The sequence below is a fragment of the Periplaneta americana genome, chromosome 17 (genome assembly GCF_040183065.1).
Source record: "Periplaneta americana isolate PAMFEO1 chromosome 17, P.americana_PAMFEO1_priV1, whole genome shotgun sequence".
Taxonomy (NCBI): domain Eukaryota; kingdom Metazoa; phylum Arthropoda; class Insecta; order Blattodea; family Blattidae; genus Periplaneta; species Periplaneta americana.
Window position 1 is genome coordinate 84,624,926 of NC_091133.1, and position 19,407 is coordinate 84,644,332.

General features: G+C 37.8%; 1 protein-coding gene and 1 pseudogene across 1 annotated transcript in view; both read right to left on the reverse strand.

Annotated features, from left to right (window-relative positions):
• Positions 1 to 1,427: 1,427 nt before the first annotated feature.
• Positions 1,428 to 19,407, reverse strand: part of LOC138693459 (homeobox protein Nkx-2.4-like) — a 242,540-nt gene continuing 224,560 nt past the window's right edge. The window contains exon 5 of the mRNA XM_069817443.1: positions 1,428 to 1,959. Within this exon, the coding sequence (XP_069673544.1) occupies positions 1,561 to 1,959 (399 nt within the window). The 3' untranslated portion in view covers positions 1,428 to 1,560. The remainder of the gene's footprint in view (positions 1,960 to 19,407) is intronic.
• On the reverse strand, positions 10,702 to 11,635 carry LOC138693358 (ATP-dependent DNA/RNA helicase DHX36 pseudogene; annotated as a pseudogene).

Genomic DNA, 19,407 nt, shown 5'->3' on the forward strand with positions numbered 1-19,407 from the left:
TATATTGCTCTTAGACTGTTGCTGGTTAGAATTCCAGGCAAGACCGCATATAAGCTATCAATATTTGACTCGATACAAATCGATAGTTAAATTTTAAGGTGAGAATCGATTATATCGTATTATCACAATAGTTAACCGCAATTATATTATCTACATAATTCTTAACTTTTCTATCCATTTCCTTCACGGGTCTTAGGTCGTAGCCTATAGAGATGAAAGAATCTGCATAATTGCCACAGAAAAATCAGTCGATATGTCAACTGAAATATTAGATACATTGATGGTTGCAAATTCCTTTACTTAGCCCGCTTAAAGGGACGTAGTCATTCTTTCCCAGCTGGTACAAAAGATAACATAGGTCTCACCTTTTACAACTGGATATCATAACACAACTCGTAGACATTCGATAGCACGAATCACTTTAATTGAGAGTACTCGATTTATCAATATCATACATCACTATGTTTCCACAGTCGACTAGTTGGAGTTCGATGGATCAATATCGGTACCACAGTATGCACTGTTACTTCGCTGCCGATCGTTGCAACTGTGTCGTTAACAGATGATCGATTTTCTTGACAGTCTTGTAGTTGGAGTTCGATAGATCGATAGATATCGGTATCACAATGTGCTCATCACTTCACTGCCGATCGTTACAGCTGTGTAATTAACAGACGATTTAATTTTCTTACAACATTCTTCTAGATGGAATACGCCGATCAATACGGGTGTCATTGCATGTCCTTAGCTTCACTGCCGATAGTGATGGTGGCATTATTTAACGATCACTTTGATTCCCTCACTTCAGTCGACACCTGGATTTTGATGAATCGATATCCTTGCCAAAATGTAACTTACAACATTGTTTCGCCTCCGATCACTGTAGCGGTATCGTTAAAGACACAGCCAATTAGATGGATTTCGATGGATTAACATTGATGTCCAGTGGACTCAATTTTCTCCTCCGATCCTAGCAGCGTTTTTTCAAGGAGGCTCCTCGATTTTATTGCCACAGTCGTCTCGATGGTAATCGATGGATCGATACTGGTATTTTTTTTCGTTATTTCACTGTCGATTATGTCAACAGTGCCGTTTATACTTAGATTTTCATGCCACATTCAACCAACTGGAGTTTGATGGTTCGATATCAGCGTCATTGTGAGCTCGATTACTTTGTGGTAAATTGTTGCAGCGATATCGTTAACAGACACTTCGATTTTCTTGCCGCTATCGACTAACTGAACTTCGAGGAATCAACATCGGTGCCAGTTTGAACTCGATTGTTTCGCCGCCGATTGTTGCAGCTGTATCGTTAACAGACACTTCCATTTTCTTGCCACAGTCGACTAGTTGGAGTTCGATTATCGATATCAATGTCAGAGTATGCCCAGTTGCTTGGCTGCCAATCGTTGCAGCTGTGCCGTTAAAAGACGCTTCGATATTCTTAGCAGTCGACTAGCTATAACTCGATAGATCGATATCATTATCGCGGAGTGCCCATGGGGATGTATTAATTGCCGTCTCGGCCTCCAGACAGAAGTTCGTAGTGTCCACACTTCATTACCAGGCTCGGCCCTGTAGCGGGAGGTAGGAGGAGCACATGTTAGCGGTTTGTTGGTGCTGGTGCTGCATCCCCATGGCTGCGAGGTTCTGGCGCTGGTACGCCATGTTGCTGAGCAAACTAGCCGTACTGCTGCACGCCGATTGTTGCTGTTGCTGCTGTTGTTGATGCTGCTGGTGCTGCTGCTGTTGCTGTTGTTGCTGCTGCTGGTGGGTGAGACCGGAACTCGCGGGACTGTGGGAACAATGCGTGGTTCCAGCGCCCGCCGTCTGAGGAGACTGCCCGCTGCCCAGCCCGGACCTGCCGCCGCCTCCGACTGAACCGTCGCCGGTTCCTGAGCACGGTTTACCGTCCTTCACGAGCACCGGGACCGCTACTCTTCGCGGCGAACTCTGTGCCTGTAAAGTTAGAGACATTCGAGATCAATCATCTGCTAAATGCTTAATAAGGGTTTAGGTTTTATTACTAGCGGCCCCAACAACGGGGATCACACGCTACCACCACAGAGCACTGCGGACAAGTCACTGATATCAATTTAAGGGGGAATGAAACTGTGTTTTGGGTGACATTTATTTATTTTTTCTTCCAATGTACGTATTATTTGGGTTTCCTTCTCTAAAAGGAATGCCACATATGGCTGTACTAAAATTGTATCCATTTTAAATTTTCGATTTTGTGGGAAGGGGTAACTTATACAAGTTTTAATTTTAACTTTAATTCCTTCTCCCCCCCCCCAAAAAAAACTGACTTATTTTGGACGGATAATCACATACTTTTTTTATTTATTCAATTTATTCTTTAATTTTTTCTCTTTCAAATAGCATACCACATATGATTTTACTAAAATAATATCCATGTTAATTTTTCGTTTTTATGAGGAGGTGGCGTAGAATATGTAGAGTGTTTTCATTTTACGAGGAAACTTCGCATCATCCTGCCGCCGGCCGACTAGCGGCTCTCTCTACCCGCAGCGTTCTCTTGTTGCTAAATGTCTTGATTTGCCGGTAGTAACGGAACACGCTCCGCGCCGGTGCAAGCCCGACACGCAGGAAAGTGTATGCCGGGGTTCCGCTGTAATCTAATTTCCTTGTAAAATGAGAGCACTGTATAATAGGCCTATATAGAGGTGTGATTTTATGATGATTATTTTACCCTGATATCGGTGATTAAAATGTTTTAATTTCGGTGGATATTTCGCGCATATTTAATACCCCAAAGAAACTTAAAAGATAAAATAAAACATTTTTTAAAATTATTATTGAAACAATCCCTTTGAAACTAACAGAGAATTGTTTGCATTAGTAACTAAATTCATAATTAAATTTCATTCGACTCTGAGGAGGTGACGGAACTGCATTCTTGATCTGATGAAGGCAGTTGTTTAGGGAAAGAGAAATAACCCTTGTCTGCTTGCTCCGCTCCCAAGAAATAGTCTCTGGATCCTTAAGCCAGATGTCACACGTATGTAAAGCTGAGGGATTATAAAAATGTTAATGTATATTTTATAACGAAGAAAATTTTCACGTTTTATTTGGAGGAAAGTCATTTTTCTTACGAATTCTCCATAAAACCTGTTTTTTTTTTTTTTGTTATTGAAAATATCGTGATTATGAATTAATTTCGTTGCTTGCTATCAATTTCGCAAAAATTCGCGAATGTGTTTCACTTCACTTTCATTAAGAAGTATGCATTTTCCAAGCATAAAATTAATTTTTTAACACATTTCGCGTGTATCATTAATACACAACAATCACACCCCTAATAATATAAGTTCTTTTCTTAACACTCATTTTCCGTTAAGTTTAATTTTCACTTACAAAATAAACCTTTTCTCTGATTCTATTTAAAATAGCTGAAACTTTCAGAAATTCTTTATTTAGATGTTTTACATGCACTGTAACAATGTTTTTGAAATTTGTTAAATTTTGGAGACTGAAAATCGTTGAAAAATACACGAATGGGAAAAAATATTTCTCAATAACGAAATAAATTAAAGAAAAAATACCGTTTCAGCATAAAGTCATGTGTAGCCTAATGAGCTCTAAAAAATCTAGACAATGTTCCTTGTGTAAGATATAATTTAACATTGTCAGGTCCACCGCTGTGGAGTAACTGTTAGCACATCTGAGCGTGAAACGAGCGGGCTCTGGTTCAAATCCTGTTTGGGACAAGTTATCTGGTTCACGTTTTTTCCTATTTTTTCTCTCAACCCATTAAGGGCAATACTGAGTAACTTTCGGCCCTGGACCCTGGACTCATCTCGCTAGCATTATCACCTTCATCTCACTCAGACGCTAGATAACCATAGCAGTTGACAAAACGTCATAAAATTACCAATTAAAAACTGTCAGGATAGGTAATTCTGCATCCCCTTAAGAACTCTGCAGTTTTAAACTGCATTTACTATTAAAATAAACAGCATTAAAATGTGAGCAGTATAAATTTATTTGGGTAAACTGGGTTTTTAAGCTCTACTCAACAGCAAGCTTTCGCAATAATGTTTTCGGAATTGTTATCCTCTCTCTGCAAACGTTTCTTTTGACAAGGCGTTAGCATCGTTTCTCATAATTTAATTTATAAATTTTCATATTGAAAACAATGGTAGGCTATTATTCTTATAGGCTATACACGGGTATATATATATATATATATATATATATATATATATATATATATATATATATATATCAGATTGGCCAACCCCATGTTATGAAAATGCAATATATAAAAGAGAACAACCAGTAGGATCTCCACTGTCGAAAATGAATTTTTTGGTAACAACCGCTAGATGGAAGTACATTTGCATGCTATTACTCCATGCAATTCCATGAGGCTTATAACGCGACTTCTTTTGCAGTCGCTAGATGGCTAAATAGTGAAATTGATAAAAAGTTGTCTTGAAATTACTTTAGGCTGATCAATCTGTTATATGTGATGAGGGCTATTATTATGTGGGATGGTCCTCTCGAACTTCCCTGTTTTCGATCGTCTGTGGAAGGAATACCAAAGGTGTAGGGGATTTTTTTCTGCTATTTAATTGGGAAATTAAACACAAATATTTTCGTCAATGATGTGAATAACATTGATGATTGTAGTCTGTCGATGAGGAAATTATGCGACATAATCACTCCTATAAGATACAAAATTTTCAAGAAATAAAGGCAGCCGGCAAATCTCAGAGACAAAAACTTGCAAATGAGATTCTGAAGCATAGGCCTATTAAAAAAAAGATCAGGACTTCTTTAGTCATGACGCAACTTTCCATTTGCCTGGGGAAAATTAGCCGGCTTATACGTTCATTCCATTCTTTTCTTTTGTTTCTGTACAATTGGATATTTGATCTATTTGTTAGTCTGCTCTTATTTTGTCACTTCTAATTTCCCTTAAAGCTGTGTTTGCTGTTTTCCGCAAAACTTACATTTCACTTGTTTCCAACAGACGTCTAGTTTCACTTGTTTCTGCTTACTACTTGCATAATTAGTAATTACTTATGATATGACCAAATATTTAAATTTTTATACTTTCTCTATAATGTTATCATCTACTACTAACTTGCAACGTATAGGAAAAAGTGATATTGTCATTTCTCTGCTTTTCTGTGAGATATGAGCATATTATTTTTTTTTATTTTGTGCAGGTCATCTTAGATCTCAGTAAACAAGATAGTATCACCTGGGTAACATATATATATTTTTTTTATTTTCTTGTTACCCAGGAAACATCCTTTTTTCTATTTTCACTTTTTTAATTATCTCGTCCATACTTACTTACTTACAAATGGCTTTTAAGGAACCCGAAGGTTCATTGCCGCCCTCACATAAGCCCGCCAGCGGTCCCTATCCTGTGCAAGATTAATCCAGTCTCTATCATCATACCCCATCTCCCTCAAATCCATTTTAATATTATCCTCCCATCTACGTCTCGGCCTCCCTAAAGGTCTTTTTTCCTCCGGTCTCCCAACTAACACTCTATATGCATTTCTGGATTCGCCCATACGTGCTACATGCCCTGCCCATCTCAAACGTCTGGATTTAATGTTCCTAATTATGTTAGGTGAAGAATACAATGCGTGCAGTTCTGTGTTGTGTAACTTTCTCCATTCTCCTGTAACTTCATCCCGCTTAGCCCCAAATATTTTCCTTAGCACCTTATTCTCAAACACCCTGAACCGCCCATAATTAATTTAAATGTTAAGGAGATCGAGGAGGCACACTGCCCAACACCTTTGTTTATAGAAATTCCACCACTCAGTTTGTCTTTCTTCTTTATTTGTAATGTATTGAATGAATAGATATAATGATGAAGGCTGTTTGAGACAACCCTAAACTAAATGTATAGTGTAGTCTTAAGCAGGATCTAACATTTATTAAGCAATTTCAAGTTTACTGATTTTGGTAAATTTTATAATTAATTGTACTGCCAATTTTAAATGTCTTAGAATAGGGCCTTTTCCCTATTTTAAGCAACTTTATTTTTAGCCTATTGATTTCGTTTAGTTTTTACAACAAATTTATGTAGGCAACTTAATATAAGAATTTTCGGTCTCTTCGTAAAATATCTGGGATTTATACAGCTTTTTTTAAATCAACATAAACCTATATTGTTATTTGCAAACGCTATCACAAGATATTGTGGTCCACCACTGTGGAGTAACGGCTAGCCTGCCTGACCTTGAAAATAGCCGGCCTGTGTTCAAATCCTGGTTGGGACAAATTACCTTGTTGAAGTATTTCCGGGGTTTTCCCTCGGCCTATTAAAAGCAAATGCTGGGTAACTTTCGGCGTTAGCCTCTGGACTCATTTCGCTGGCATTATCCATCTTCATTTCATGCAGACTCTAGACAACCACAGCAGTTGATAAAACGTTGTAAAATAACCGATATTATGGACGTGTGCGTGGGCGTGAGCGTGTGCGCACGCGCGCGTGTTTTTTTTTTTTGGAGCAATATAGGCATGAAAATTTTAAGGTAAGTCTAATTGCTCTGAGAATATCTTGTTCATAGTCATTTTGTCTATCATAAAATGTATGTCACATAATTTGCAGGCGCTCAAACCTTGATGTCTTTAGTGGCTGAGTTGTATTACAGATTTAATGGAAATTTTCGTAGTTTAACCCCTCAATTCGGTATTTAAAAGTTCCGGCCCTAAGCGCTGAAGCTGTAATTAAATGCCCTAGTAAAAGAAAATTTACATGATATCACTCTTTTATGTATATTTTCGAAATGGTTAAACATCATACAACCATATGGCATTAAAAACAGACTCTCTGCAATACACTCGAAAAAACCGCATGAAAATATCTCCAACAGGTGAACTGTGGCCGATTTTGTGCAATCGTGCATGATGCGTACATATGTACGCAGAACCGCTATTAAACTACCCTACAGAGCTGCGTACACGCGTACGGAAAACCGACCTGTGGGGTTAATTTTCTCAAATTAATTAATAGTTTCCACTTAGTATGAGTCGACCTAGGTGGTTCAGGAGGTACCGGCTTGCAACTGAGACGAAATATTGCGCGATTCAAAGTCCATCAATAGCGATGGATTTCTTTTAATTTTCTCACTAGTATTAAGTTTCTGACATACAGAAAAGCAATTTGACTTTCAACCACCAATTAATATCGGAAAGATTCCAAAAGAGACCTTTTTGTTGCCTACTTGCAATTATAATTCAGTTGCGGATGGATCTGCCGTCTAACTTTTGGTGTATTCTGCTATCCAAAGCCAAAATCTATGTGAACGTTTCTGTGTTAGTAAGTTATCATTCTATAATTTAGAGTAATTTATTTTGCCTTACAGACGCCTCAACTAAACTCCGTTGGACTGACGAAATTCTGATAAAGCATTACTTTAACAATGTATTTAGGCATTGCAAACTAACGAGTCTTAGTTGGCATGATGATGTTATCAAACCGCATGCTGAATCATACATTTCTTAAAGCCTGGAGTTCCCGACACAAAATGTCTTTTGCATACATGTCTTTAAAAGTAATCGTCATGGGCATTCCGAGAAATCGAAGCACTGAGGGAGGCCTGGATTCTTAGCAGCCTTCAAGAAGAGTCCGGTTTCAGTGGAGGCCTATCTCAAGGTCGTCACAGTGTGGTGACTACCAACACTTTGAAAGAAAAAAAAGTATGGGACACATTAAAATTACGCAATGTGAACACAGCTGTTCCACGTAAATATGTAATTTTATTTGCAAAGTCATGTGAACACACTATCATGACGTCACATTCATCTCCTTTATTTGTAATTCATTTAAGCGTGAAATTAAATTTTCTCTTGTAATAGTTCTCTCATTGCAAGGGCTGTACAAGGAGATAGGCATTGACTAAATAAATTTATTGCATTCGTAATTATATTGGAATGTTCACACGTGTGGAAGTCGGTATACGCATACGCATCAACAGTTGTGTACGCAACAGTTAAGACGCAGTTGCGGCGTTGCATGGAGGCTGCGGTTGTGTGTTCGAATCCAGTCTTGGTCATTAATGTTTGTTTTAGATAAAAAGATTGGAAATCGTGATTTTTATTTATTTCATCATCATTATTATCATTATCATTATCATCATCATCATCATCATCATCAAAATTTTCATATTAAATGAAAAGTAAAAGAATACAGAAGTAATTGGGAGGGACATTTAAATAACAGCCCAGCGGTAATATCGCCACAAAAGCGTTAGAATAATGTAGTGAAGGGACACAAAAACCTGGATGTCTAGAATCAAGATGGTTGCAGCCGAAGCCGGATCAGGCACAAGTGTCTAATCCCTGTATGATGATGATGATGATGATGATGATGATGATGACGATGATGATATGAACTATAACTTTTTGCTGTGCTTTCAGTAGAAGCCTGTTCAGTTACAAATCTGATGAGATCGTAGTCTATTTGATTAGCGGAGGCCTTGCGCAATGTTAACCTTATGAAGAGACCCTACTATATTCAATGTTAACTTCAGTTCAATTATCACAGGTGAACGGACGAAGGCCCAGTCATTTAATATTCGTGTTGATTGTTCACAGTTATATAATTTTCCTGTGGCTATTTGAAGTTAGTCTAGTCAATTGCTTCTGTATGTTTATTTCATCGGCAATATTTTTAATGTTAAATTATCTCGAATTTAATAATTTTACTCGTACATACGGTCCTGTAGCGTATGTCCTACTAGAGATTTACCAATCTTTCGTTCTTTTAATTGCGTTTTTTTTTTAAGTGTCCACATCTTTGAGCCATGCAGGAGTGTTGGGTTTGCTAATGCTTTATAAAATTGTAATAGCCTAGTTCTGGCCTCACCTCTCTCACTAAATCCTTTATATTTTACCAATGAGGTGTTGAAATTTGGGCAGTTTGTCTATACAGGGTGACTCACGAGGATTTACCGTCACTTACGGAGCTTATTTACGAAGACATTCTGAGCAAAAAAATGCATATACAAACTTTTGTCCTAATCTCAATATTTTCAGAGTTACACTAATTTGAAGTTGTTAGTAAAATACACTTTTTGTTCAATTTTAAGGGTAAAAAATATTAAAAATAGAGAACGAACTATTGAGAAGTGTCATTTCTTTAATTGGCTAGTATTCTGAAGCTAAAAATGTGTTAAATACTTTGTACATATTTTGTTTTTCAATTTTTAACTAAAAATTACATCATTCTTACGCACTTATAACAAAAATTGTTACAAATCATACGACTTTAGCAACTTTTTTTAGTAGGTTATTTTACAACGCTTTATTAACATCTATGTTATTTAACGTCTGAATAAGATGGTGATAATGCTGGTGAAATGAGTCGGGGATCCAACACCGAAAGTTACCCAGCATTTGCTCATATTGGTTTAAGGGAAAATCCGGAAAAAGCCTCAACCAGGTAACTTGCTCCAACCGGGAATCGAACCCGGGCCACCTGGTTTCGCGGCCAGACGCGCTAGCCGTTACTCCACAGGTGTGGTTTAGGAACTTGATTCTTAAGGGCCATATTCATACACGTTCTTAGCGCGGGCTTCCGGTAGTTGATCAATGAACTAACGTTTTTCGTATTCATAAACCAGTGTTAGTGATATAAGATATGAATTCTGTGCAAGTAATCAGTCGATAGCCGGAGCTAGTTTAGCACGCTCGTAGCGCGGGTTAGCGAAATATCTATGAATAGCACCCTTAGAGTTTAATGTACAGTCTTAAAGAATTTACAAGAGTGGCGTGATTTGTAACAATTGCTGTGATAAATGCATAAGAAAATGTAATTTTTAGTTAATAATCGAAAAAAAAAAAAAAATCTGTACGAAGCAACTATGGAATTCACAACACATTTTTAGCTTCCAAGTATTAGCTAATTAAAGAAATTATACTCCTGAATAGGCGATTCTTTATCTGTAATATTCTTTTACCCTTAAAACTCAAGAATAATGGTATTTTACAAACAACTTCAAATTAGCGAAACTCTGAAAATATTGTGGCGCCATTGCGGAATGTTCTGTTGCGTCAGGGAGTTGCGCGCGCATCTAGCAAGAAGGAGGTGCGGAGGAACACAAACCCCTAACACTAGCCGCGGTACGGAGCAAGGGGGGAGAAAAGCTACTGTGCCTGGGCGGAACTGAGGAAGCATCTGGAAGCGGATTCTCTCGAAGGTTCTGTAAGCCACGCGAATCGAAGATTCTAGAAAAGTTATGGCGTAATAAATAAAAGCGCTAGTGGCCGACAAAGAGTCAGTCCGTCTTGAGTCTTCAAGTCTACAAGTGAGTCTTCTAGCGAGCAAGGAAGCCAGCCTTCGAGAGCAGCTGGAAGACTAGGGTTCGACGTGCAAGGAACCGCAGCTGGAAGACTGGGGTTCGACGTGCACTGCACCGCATATGGGAGACCGAGTTCGACGTGCAGTGAACATGAATAGTGAGCTAGAAGAACTAGACAAGGCAAGCGAACTGAAAACTGGCAGTTTTGTTCGGCACATAGTGCATTGTGACCATTAATTGAAATTAGAAGTACATTGTCGTTCTTCTCAATAATGCACGTCGTGTGGAGTGCAATAACGACTATTGTGTTGCTGTGTTAAGTGGAATACTCATTGTTGTCGGGTGAATTATTAAAAATAGTCACATTGTTGTTGGGTGTGTGGTGGTTGAAGCAGAGTAAAAGTCACATTGGTGTCAGAAGTGGGATGATCAGGTAGCGAGTTGAAGGAAAAAAAATACTGTCTCTAAGCAATTTACGTAGCTTTGAGATCTTATCCCAACCAGCCACTCCATAATTTTTAGTGACGCAAATGTGCTGAATGAAAGCAGCTATCAGCTCTAAATTTATTTCTTCTGTTTCAGGAATTTTCAACATCTCCAATGTTTTAGGAGAGTGCTTGCCCTCAGCTGCTAGCTGTCCGACATATGGTGCAATGAAATCCTTGTACTCCTCAATTCTCCGCATTTTATCTTGGACATGCCTCAAATATTTTAACCACACTGGACCTCTAATTTCTTTAGAATGTTTTATCTCAAACTCGGTAATCTCCAAGACATCCTCCAGATAGTGTTCCTTCACAGATAGGTGAAACTTCGGATGTTGAGGCAAGGACAATCATCATAATATTTGGCAAACTGCTTAGCATTCAAAGTGGCACTCATCAGTATCACTTTCAGATCCGGTCTCTTTCTAATTATATCCTGAGAATGGCAAGGATAAAGTCACTTGTAATGTCCCGTTCATGAATTTCATCTAGAATGAAATGGGACACCACCTTCAGGGCTGGATCACTCTGTATTCGTTGGTGCAACACCCCAGCAGTGCAAAACACTATACACCCTCTATTGCGTGGCAGCTTCTTTTGCAGTCTGATCTCGTATCCCACACTCGCACTGTCACAAACTTCACCTCGCTCATCAGCCACTCGACAAGCAACTGAAATGGCGCTGAATCTAAGAGGTTGTGTGCAAACAATGTGGCATGTGGATCCTCTGTCCTTCATGATTAGATCGTCCAGAATGAACTGCGCCAGTTGAGTAGTTTTACCACAGCCTGTCTCTCCATTGATGACTGTGACTTGGTTCTGTTGTATGTGTTCTATGATCTCATATTCCATTTTGAACGTTGATAAGTTAATTCTAAATTGCATCACTTTCTGGTAGTGTCTGCTGGATTGTTTTAAAAGAATCTCTCTTTTATAAGCAGTGTCCGGTTCTTTGTCATCAGCTAGAAATATCCCCTTCAACAGTGCGTTTTTATTTTCTCTTCAATATTACCTGTTATATTTTGCTGAAACTTGCGCTTGAAAACACTCTCACTAATGCGACTGTACCTATCAACAGAAAAGTCCTGTTTGTCTTCCTCACGGCTTGATCCAGGTTTAATATCATTCCCGTCTTTCAACACACTTTTACTTTCCTCTGGAAATTGTTCGTCACTGAAATCTATTATTTCACACTTTTTATCTATGAAACCGCAATCAGTAGGAGAAATTTCACCACGCTCGTCTTCTGATTTAATTTCTAGTTTAGCTGGAAATGTATCAGAACCAGAAGGTTCAATTTTTACGTTAGGTCCCAGAACCAGAAGGTTCAATTTTTGCATTAGGTAAACAGGTTGCCGAAGACGTTCGACTGGCCGTGGAAAAATCGGCAACAGAATTAAGGACCTCATATAGTGGCCCTGTAGAATCAACGCCTCCAGCCAGAATGGGATGATTCCGTTTTGGTCAGGATGAAGTGTTCCTGACGGACGCCGAAGACCAACCCATGACGTCAACCCACGAAAGAAGAAGAGCGAGATAACACCACGCAGTCCGAGCAACCGCCGCCCAGCCGAACCCAGGATGGAATGACATCACCATAAGGAGGGAGCAGTTGGAAGACCCAAACATTGGACAGATACTGCGTGAGTCTTCGAGCGAGCAAGGAAGCCAGCCTTCGAGAGCAGCTGGAAGACTTAGGTTAGACGAGCAGTAACCATATCTGGGAGACTGGAGTTCGACGTGCAGTGAACTTGTGCAGTGAGCTAGAAGAACTAGCCTAGGCAAGCGAATTGAGAACTGACAGTTTTGTTCTGCACATAGTGCATTGTGACCATTAATTGAAATTAGAAGTACATTGTCGTTCTTCTCAATAATACACGTCGTGTATTGTCATTGTCGTCGTGTGAAATGCAATAACGACTATTGTGTTGCTGTGTTAAGTGGAATAACCATTGTTCTCGGGTGAATTATTAAAAATAAAGTAACATTGTTGTCAGGTGTGTGGTAGTTAAAGCAGAATAAAAGTCACAATATTGAGAATAAGACAATATGTTGATATGACATTTTTTGCTCAGAATGTCTTCGGAAATAACCTCCTTAAGGGGCGGTATATCCTTATGAATCACTTTGTATTTCTGAAGGAGATGTAAGACATATTGTTGCTAAGGTAGTCGAAAGAAAGTCTTGTAACATTGTAATTTCTTTTCTGGCCCGAATTCTCTAGTTTACTTCCTTCAACTGTATCTATGAGTTGTTGAAGTGTCATCAGTTTGTTGTCCGTGTTTCGTCCGATACTATGATATATTTGTGGGCTTTTCTAAGAACCTAATCCTAACGAATTATGAGAATTGACTTCACTTGTTTTGTAGTGAACATCTCTAGATATGACGTTGAGAACATTTCTTTACTCTACTTGCTAGTCAGGTAGTGTGAACAATTGCTTATGTGAGATATGGATACCTGTAAGAAGGAATTTGTTACAGTCATGGTAGAATGCTGGCGTGGACAGTTGAAGTATTGTGTGAGTGAAAAATGGACCTTGAAAGTTAACTGGAACTCTCAGATTTAGACGTAGTGAACTTCACATATCATAGGAGATACGAGCCTTTTAGCTTTATGCCTCTTCCTGTAGTAAGTAATAGATCAGTGTGACACTGTTGTAAACATCATCACAATCATCGTCATTAGTGTTATGGCGTGAGTCCTTCGACCAGTTCCGACTCTACTCCGTCTATCCTTTCAGCTTACGCTGGAAGTTAGGAATGCAGTAGTTTTTATTCCCTTTTATAATTACAACTTTTTTATTCCAGATCTTTCACTTGGAGTATTTTACGCTTTCGTAATTATAGTGATCTTAAGAGAACTTCGGATACTAATTGAAATTATTTTTTATTTAAAACATGATAAAGCTTAAGAATTAAAACACTTAAAAAACTTCACTGTCTAAAAATAGTTTAAAAAATAATATGTTTTGATACAATAACGGACTCCAAAGCGATCTGCGTACATATCAATGTATATTACCTTTTTAATTATTTTACACACTGAAGTTTTTGAAGTGTTACTTTTTAAACTTCATCATATTTTAAATAATGAAATATTATAAAGTGAATCGATAACAAATGAACATATTTTAATGTTTGCAGCTTCTTTTTGTTTTTGGAAAGTGGCGAAGTACTTTAGCACTGGGATTGCCGTTGGTGTTTTAATTTTCTAGACACCTTTTGATTGCAATGAATATTGCGGTAAAGTCACCACCGTGGTCTAGGGGCTACTGAACGGCACTCGTACTCCGAAACTACAATCGGATGTGGTTTCGGCATTCGTTAGGCCTCATTATGTCTTAGGGTTTTCTCCCGAGGTTTACCTCTATTCTAAGACGAATATCAGGTAATCTCATAACGAAACCTCTTGCTCATCTCGCCAAAATACTATCTCTATATACCAATTTCATGAATGCTAGATGACCACAAAATTGATACAGCGTCGTTAAATATTGCATCAGTCAGATGGAGCATCAGATTATTATTAGGCCTACATAATTTTTACTTTGAAATTATTTTTGATACCTTAAATGTGTACCTTATCTCTAGATCATTTTCACTCAAGTCCATGATATCTCTCATGGATAATTTGTTGCTTGCCATTGATTATTAGCTATACCCGTGGACAGATCACATCTTACTGTATAATGAGAATGGGAGGAATTAAGATATAAAGAAGGGGGAACGTAAGTACACCGAGAAAAAATTTCCGAGCACCTTCCACTTAGGCCCACCGCTCTGGCTCTGTGAATAGCTTTTGCGCTCTTCAATCCAGCAGTCAGTCCGTGGTTCGGTTCCCGGCTTTGGTGAATATTCATATCCATTCCTTGAGATTGGGTGTTTGTTTCTTGATTTGTGATTGTTCTGCAATGTATTTGCGACGGTACTGCCAGCTTTATCCCTAGATAAACTGACTGAAGTCCACGTTTATCTCTCATGTGGATAACTTGTTGCGTCTGATTGTAATATCCATGGACATCACAGTGGAATATGAGTTTGTCTTCTATTGTCTTAAAACTATCTAATGTGGAATGTGAAAGAAGAATTATTAATTGTAACAACTTAACCGTTATAGAAAGAATGAACAGGATGATTGAATTGGAAATTAGTTCGATGGCTCGTAGCATTATAATTTTGGTTTTAATTATGTCTCCCCCGCAAGTTGTATAGCCCACGTATGAGGATGTGTGTATGAGTGAGATAGAGATAGCAATAGCAATTGGCGTAGAGATAGAGATTGACATGGACTTAGGGATAGAGATTACATAGACAAAGATAGAAATTTACATAAACATAGAGATATAGAGTGACAAGGACATAGAAATATAAATATACATAGAGATAAAGAGATTGACAGAGATAGAGAAAAAGATTGACAGAGAGATAGAGGTAGAGATTGACAGAGAAATAGAGGAAGAGATTGACAGAGAGAGGTAGAGATTGACGGAGAGATAGAAATAGAAATTGAGAGAGATAGAGATAGAGATTGACAGAGAAATAGAGTTAGAGATTGGCAGAGAAATAGGGTTAGAGATTGACAGAGAGATAGAGTAAGAGAATGACAGAGAGATAGAGGTATAGGTTGACAGAGAGCTGGAGGTTGGCAGAAGAATAGAGATAGATATTGACAGAGAGATAGAAGTAGAGATTGACAGAGATATGGAGGTAGAGATTGACAGAGATATGGAGGTAGAGACTGACAAAGAGATAGAGGTAGATATTGACAGAAAAATAGAATAGAGGTATGGATTGACATATAGATAGAAATAGAGGTAGATATTGACATAGAGGTAGAGATAGAGATTGATAGAAAGATATAGGTAGAGATGGAGATAGAAATTTGCATAAATATAGAGATTGACATGAGGACAGATATAGATTGTCATAGAGATAGAGTTGACATAGAGATAGATGTAGAGATAAAAGTATAGATTGACATAGATACAGAGATTGATATGAAGTTAGAGGGTAGAAATTGAGGTAGAAATTAACACGGAAATAAAGATGTAAGGACTACGAGAAGACGGACAAATGTGTATGCATGTGTAGACATGTAATTTCGCTCATTGTACGTACAACCTCCGGGAGGTAAGATGAGACGAATGGATTACACTAGGGGTGACTTTTCAGCCCCAGATCACGGCACCGGCATCGATAGATCTTCAATGGTCATGTAACACATACTGCTTCCCTAATACCAGCAAGACGTTTCCCAAACAATCCTCATTCTGTCTGATCTTCCACAGTTCCACAGATTCCAATATGGGACATAGCGAACGTCCCTCGTTAGGAGAGCACACTAGTCTTTCACTCAGCACCCTTCGCCAGTATTAGGAAAACTTCTGACCCTGCCAAGAATCATCATCGCGTGTCCCTCTGTGGCTAGGGACTGAGTAGTGAAAACTCACAGGGAATAAGTGACTAGCCGATCATGTCCACTCGGCAAAAGCGAAGCTTCTACACTCACCCTGAACAACATATTTTTGTGAAATATAAACGATAAGGTGAAGTGGAGAGTGTCGGCGACATGCAATTCGTGTTCTTAAGGGAAACGGGAGAGTCCTGAGAAATGTAATCATCCTCCGATCTTGCCCACCTCTAGTATTATTGCATTGAGAGCCAGAAATCGAACCAGAGCTCGAGGAATGAGAATCCCGCCTCTAGCACTGAGCCACAAGTCGTAGAAGTAAAAAAGCAAAACAGTATTTTCGCGTGTTAACGGTCCATGTTTGCAGACTGATAGTTACATCCCACTCCAGACATCCAGGATGTGAGCGACTGAAGATGACTATAATGTTTGAATAGCAAATATTTCACAGTCAAGCGATTACAGGACACAGTCTGGGATTTTGCATGCAACATAATACTCCCAAAAAGTTGATTTCAGAACAACGAACTTTGGGAATGACCTTGCCAAAAACTCATCAACAAATGGACCAATGATCTCAAAGGACTGCTTTCTACATCCTGAACGAAAAGTAAATGCTAGTACTTCGCAGTCACTTCTTTTTTTTACAGCGGAAGGCTACAAATTTTGTGAACATTTAGGACACGCATGTTTTAAGAAAATCAACAACCTTTACGTAAGACAAGTGACAAAATGTTGATTGAGTAAACATATATGCATTAGTATAATAAACAAAACATGTCTTGAGTGCTTGGTTGACGCCGAGTAACACGCTTTGCGAAATCAAACTTTCTAAGTGTCATGTAATAAATTGCAATAAGCAATTTACTAACTTTTCAACCGGAAGAAATCTCGAAAGAAAGGACAGTATGTATGCATTGCGTTTATTTTCTCTTCAAATATTGAACCATTTCAATGAGGAAGCATTAGACACTTACTAAAACTTTACAATTTAAATATTTAAGTCAATTTTTTCAGCTATACAGATATATTATTTTGCAAGTTGTAGCAGTGCAAATGATAAGTATAGGATTGGTCCCAAACTCTCTTATTACCACATTTACTTCATCAGTGTCAGATCACCACAAGCACCAATACCACCACTGCAACTTTCACTATTAATAGCCTGTATATTTACAAGCACTTTTATAATATTTATTCCTTTTCGATTTTTATTAGAGAAGGCACTGAGATGCTGCAAAATTCTATCATGAAAATACAGTTCTTCAACATTCCTGATGTCGAAAAAGTGGTTTTTGAACATGCCGTCTGTCATTCTGAGTGTAGGCCTATGTGTCCAGGTTTTTTTCCCCTAAATTGTTGGATTGATTTCGTTCATAGTACCTAAGAGTGTGTTTATACGCAAATGATACGTACAAGAAATATGAGTTTATTCAAAAGTTAGAAATTTTAATATTGTTTTATTTCTGTTTCAATTGTTTCATTATTGTTGCTATGATAAATTAAATAAATAATAAAGCAGTGAGTTCCAAAACTCGATAAGTTAAAAAAAAATTATATATCTATTTCAATCAGTTCAGATGTTATACCTCTGCATCATAGTACACCAAGTGTTTGTGTCAAATTTGATTATTTAGAAGTTTTTTTATATTTAAAAATATGGATTTTGTTCAAAACTTTATAAGACATAGTCATTTTGTTTCAAAACTCCATACATGAATATTGACCATTTTGAATCAAAACTTCATACTTTACTTACTTACATGATCCAGACAAGAGTTTTGCCTACAGTTTTCTTCGTTATTTTGTTTCGTTATTCCACAGAAAATTGACAAATGAGAATGTTACTTAGTGTACAGTAGTAGCAAAAAAAAAATCCCGGACCGACTCTTGTAGCTGATTTCAGAGCCTTGTTCACTTCAGAGCACGATAGACTGGTAACTAATTATAAGACTCTCGTGGTTCGAATCCTGCCTGGGAAGAAACTTTTTTTGTTCCTTATTCAAATTTATTCCCAATACTTTTCGATTGTAGCGATATTTTGCTACTTAATGAAGTTATTACTCTCAGAACATGAATTTTACCAGCAATCGAAAAGTATTGGGAATAAATTTGAATAAGGAACAAAAAAAGTTTCCTTCCCAGGCAGGATTGGAACCACGAAAGTCTTAGTTACCAGTCTATCGTGCTCTGGAGTGAACAAGGCTCTGAAATCAGCTACAAGAGTCAGACCGGTTTTTTGCCACTACTGTACATGTGAAAACGTATAGCAAAGAGAAGTTATTATATAAAGAATTATTTTTACTTTTCGTTGCGAATTCAGTCCATGTTTTCAAACCCCGAGGCTAAAGCACAACAAGGGAGGTATGATGGAGAACAAGGTAGAGCGGGCTTTGTCCAAGGATTTACCATCTTTCATAAACGCATCTGTTACGCATGAGTGGACCAGTAATGGATCCCATATCAATATACGCAAAGATTTATCACATACTTATCTGTATCTGAATTGGATGGTTGTTCATACACTCTCATACTTATTTCCTAAACTTATAGTTTACTAAGAAATCGTAAGAGGTCGTTGTAATCAATTTTTTCACGTGTATAAATGCAGTCACTCGAGAAATACTATTCCCTTATGGTTATGAGTCCATTTGTTCGCCATTCCTTAACGACATTCTTAAATACCATTTCTGCAGTTTTGTTGTTATAACTTATAAACACTACGGAGAAATGCTTCAAACGAAACGGTGATGAAATCTCGACCACATGCTCGGATTATTGTTTATTTATATATTTACTTTCTCTCCCGCTTAATTTGGAGAACGATATAGTCGGAGAATTTCAAGCAGCGGTTGAACTCTGGAGACTTACCTTCAGGCCGAAAGTCTTGATACTTTTCGCCATACACGAGGAGATTTGCCTGTGGGTTTAGGTTTGTGCAGATTTGCCTCTAGGTAAGTGTATGGGATTTTAAAGATTAATAATTAAAAGGAAGGAGTCTTAATATACCTTTAACATAAGTTAACGTTGAAATTACTTTTAAATACCCATTTTCTTTTAAATAGAGGAATATTGTTGGCCTATATATAGCTATTTTATGAAAATTTGTTAGACGTTAATTACATAATATATAGTCCAATTGTTATGTACTTAAACAGCATAGTATACATATGAATAAAGTCAAATCTTTTAATGCTTGGATTATAAGGAAT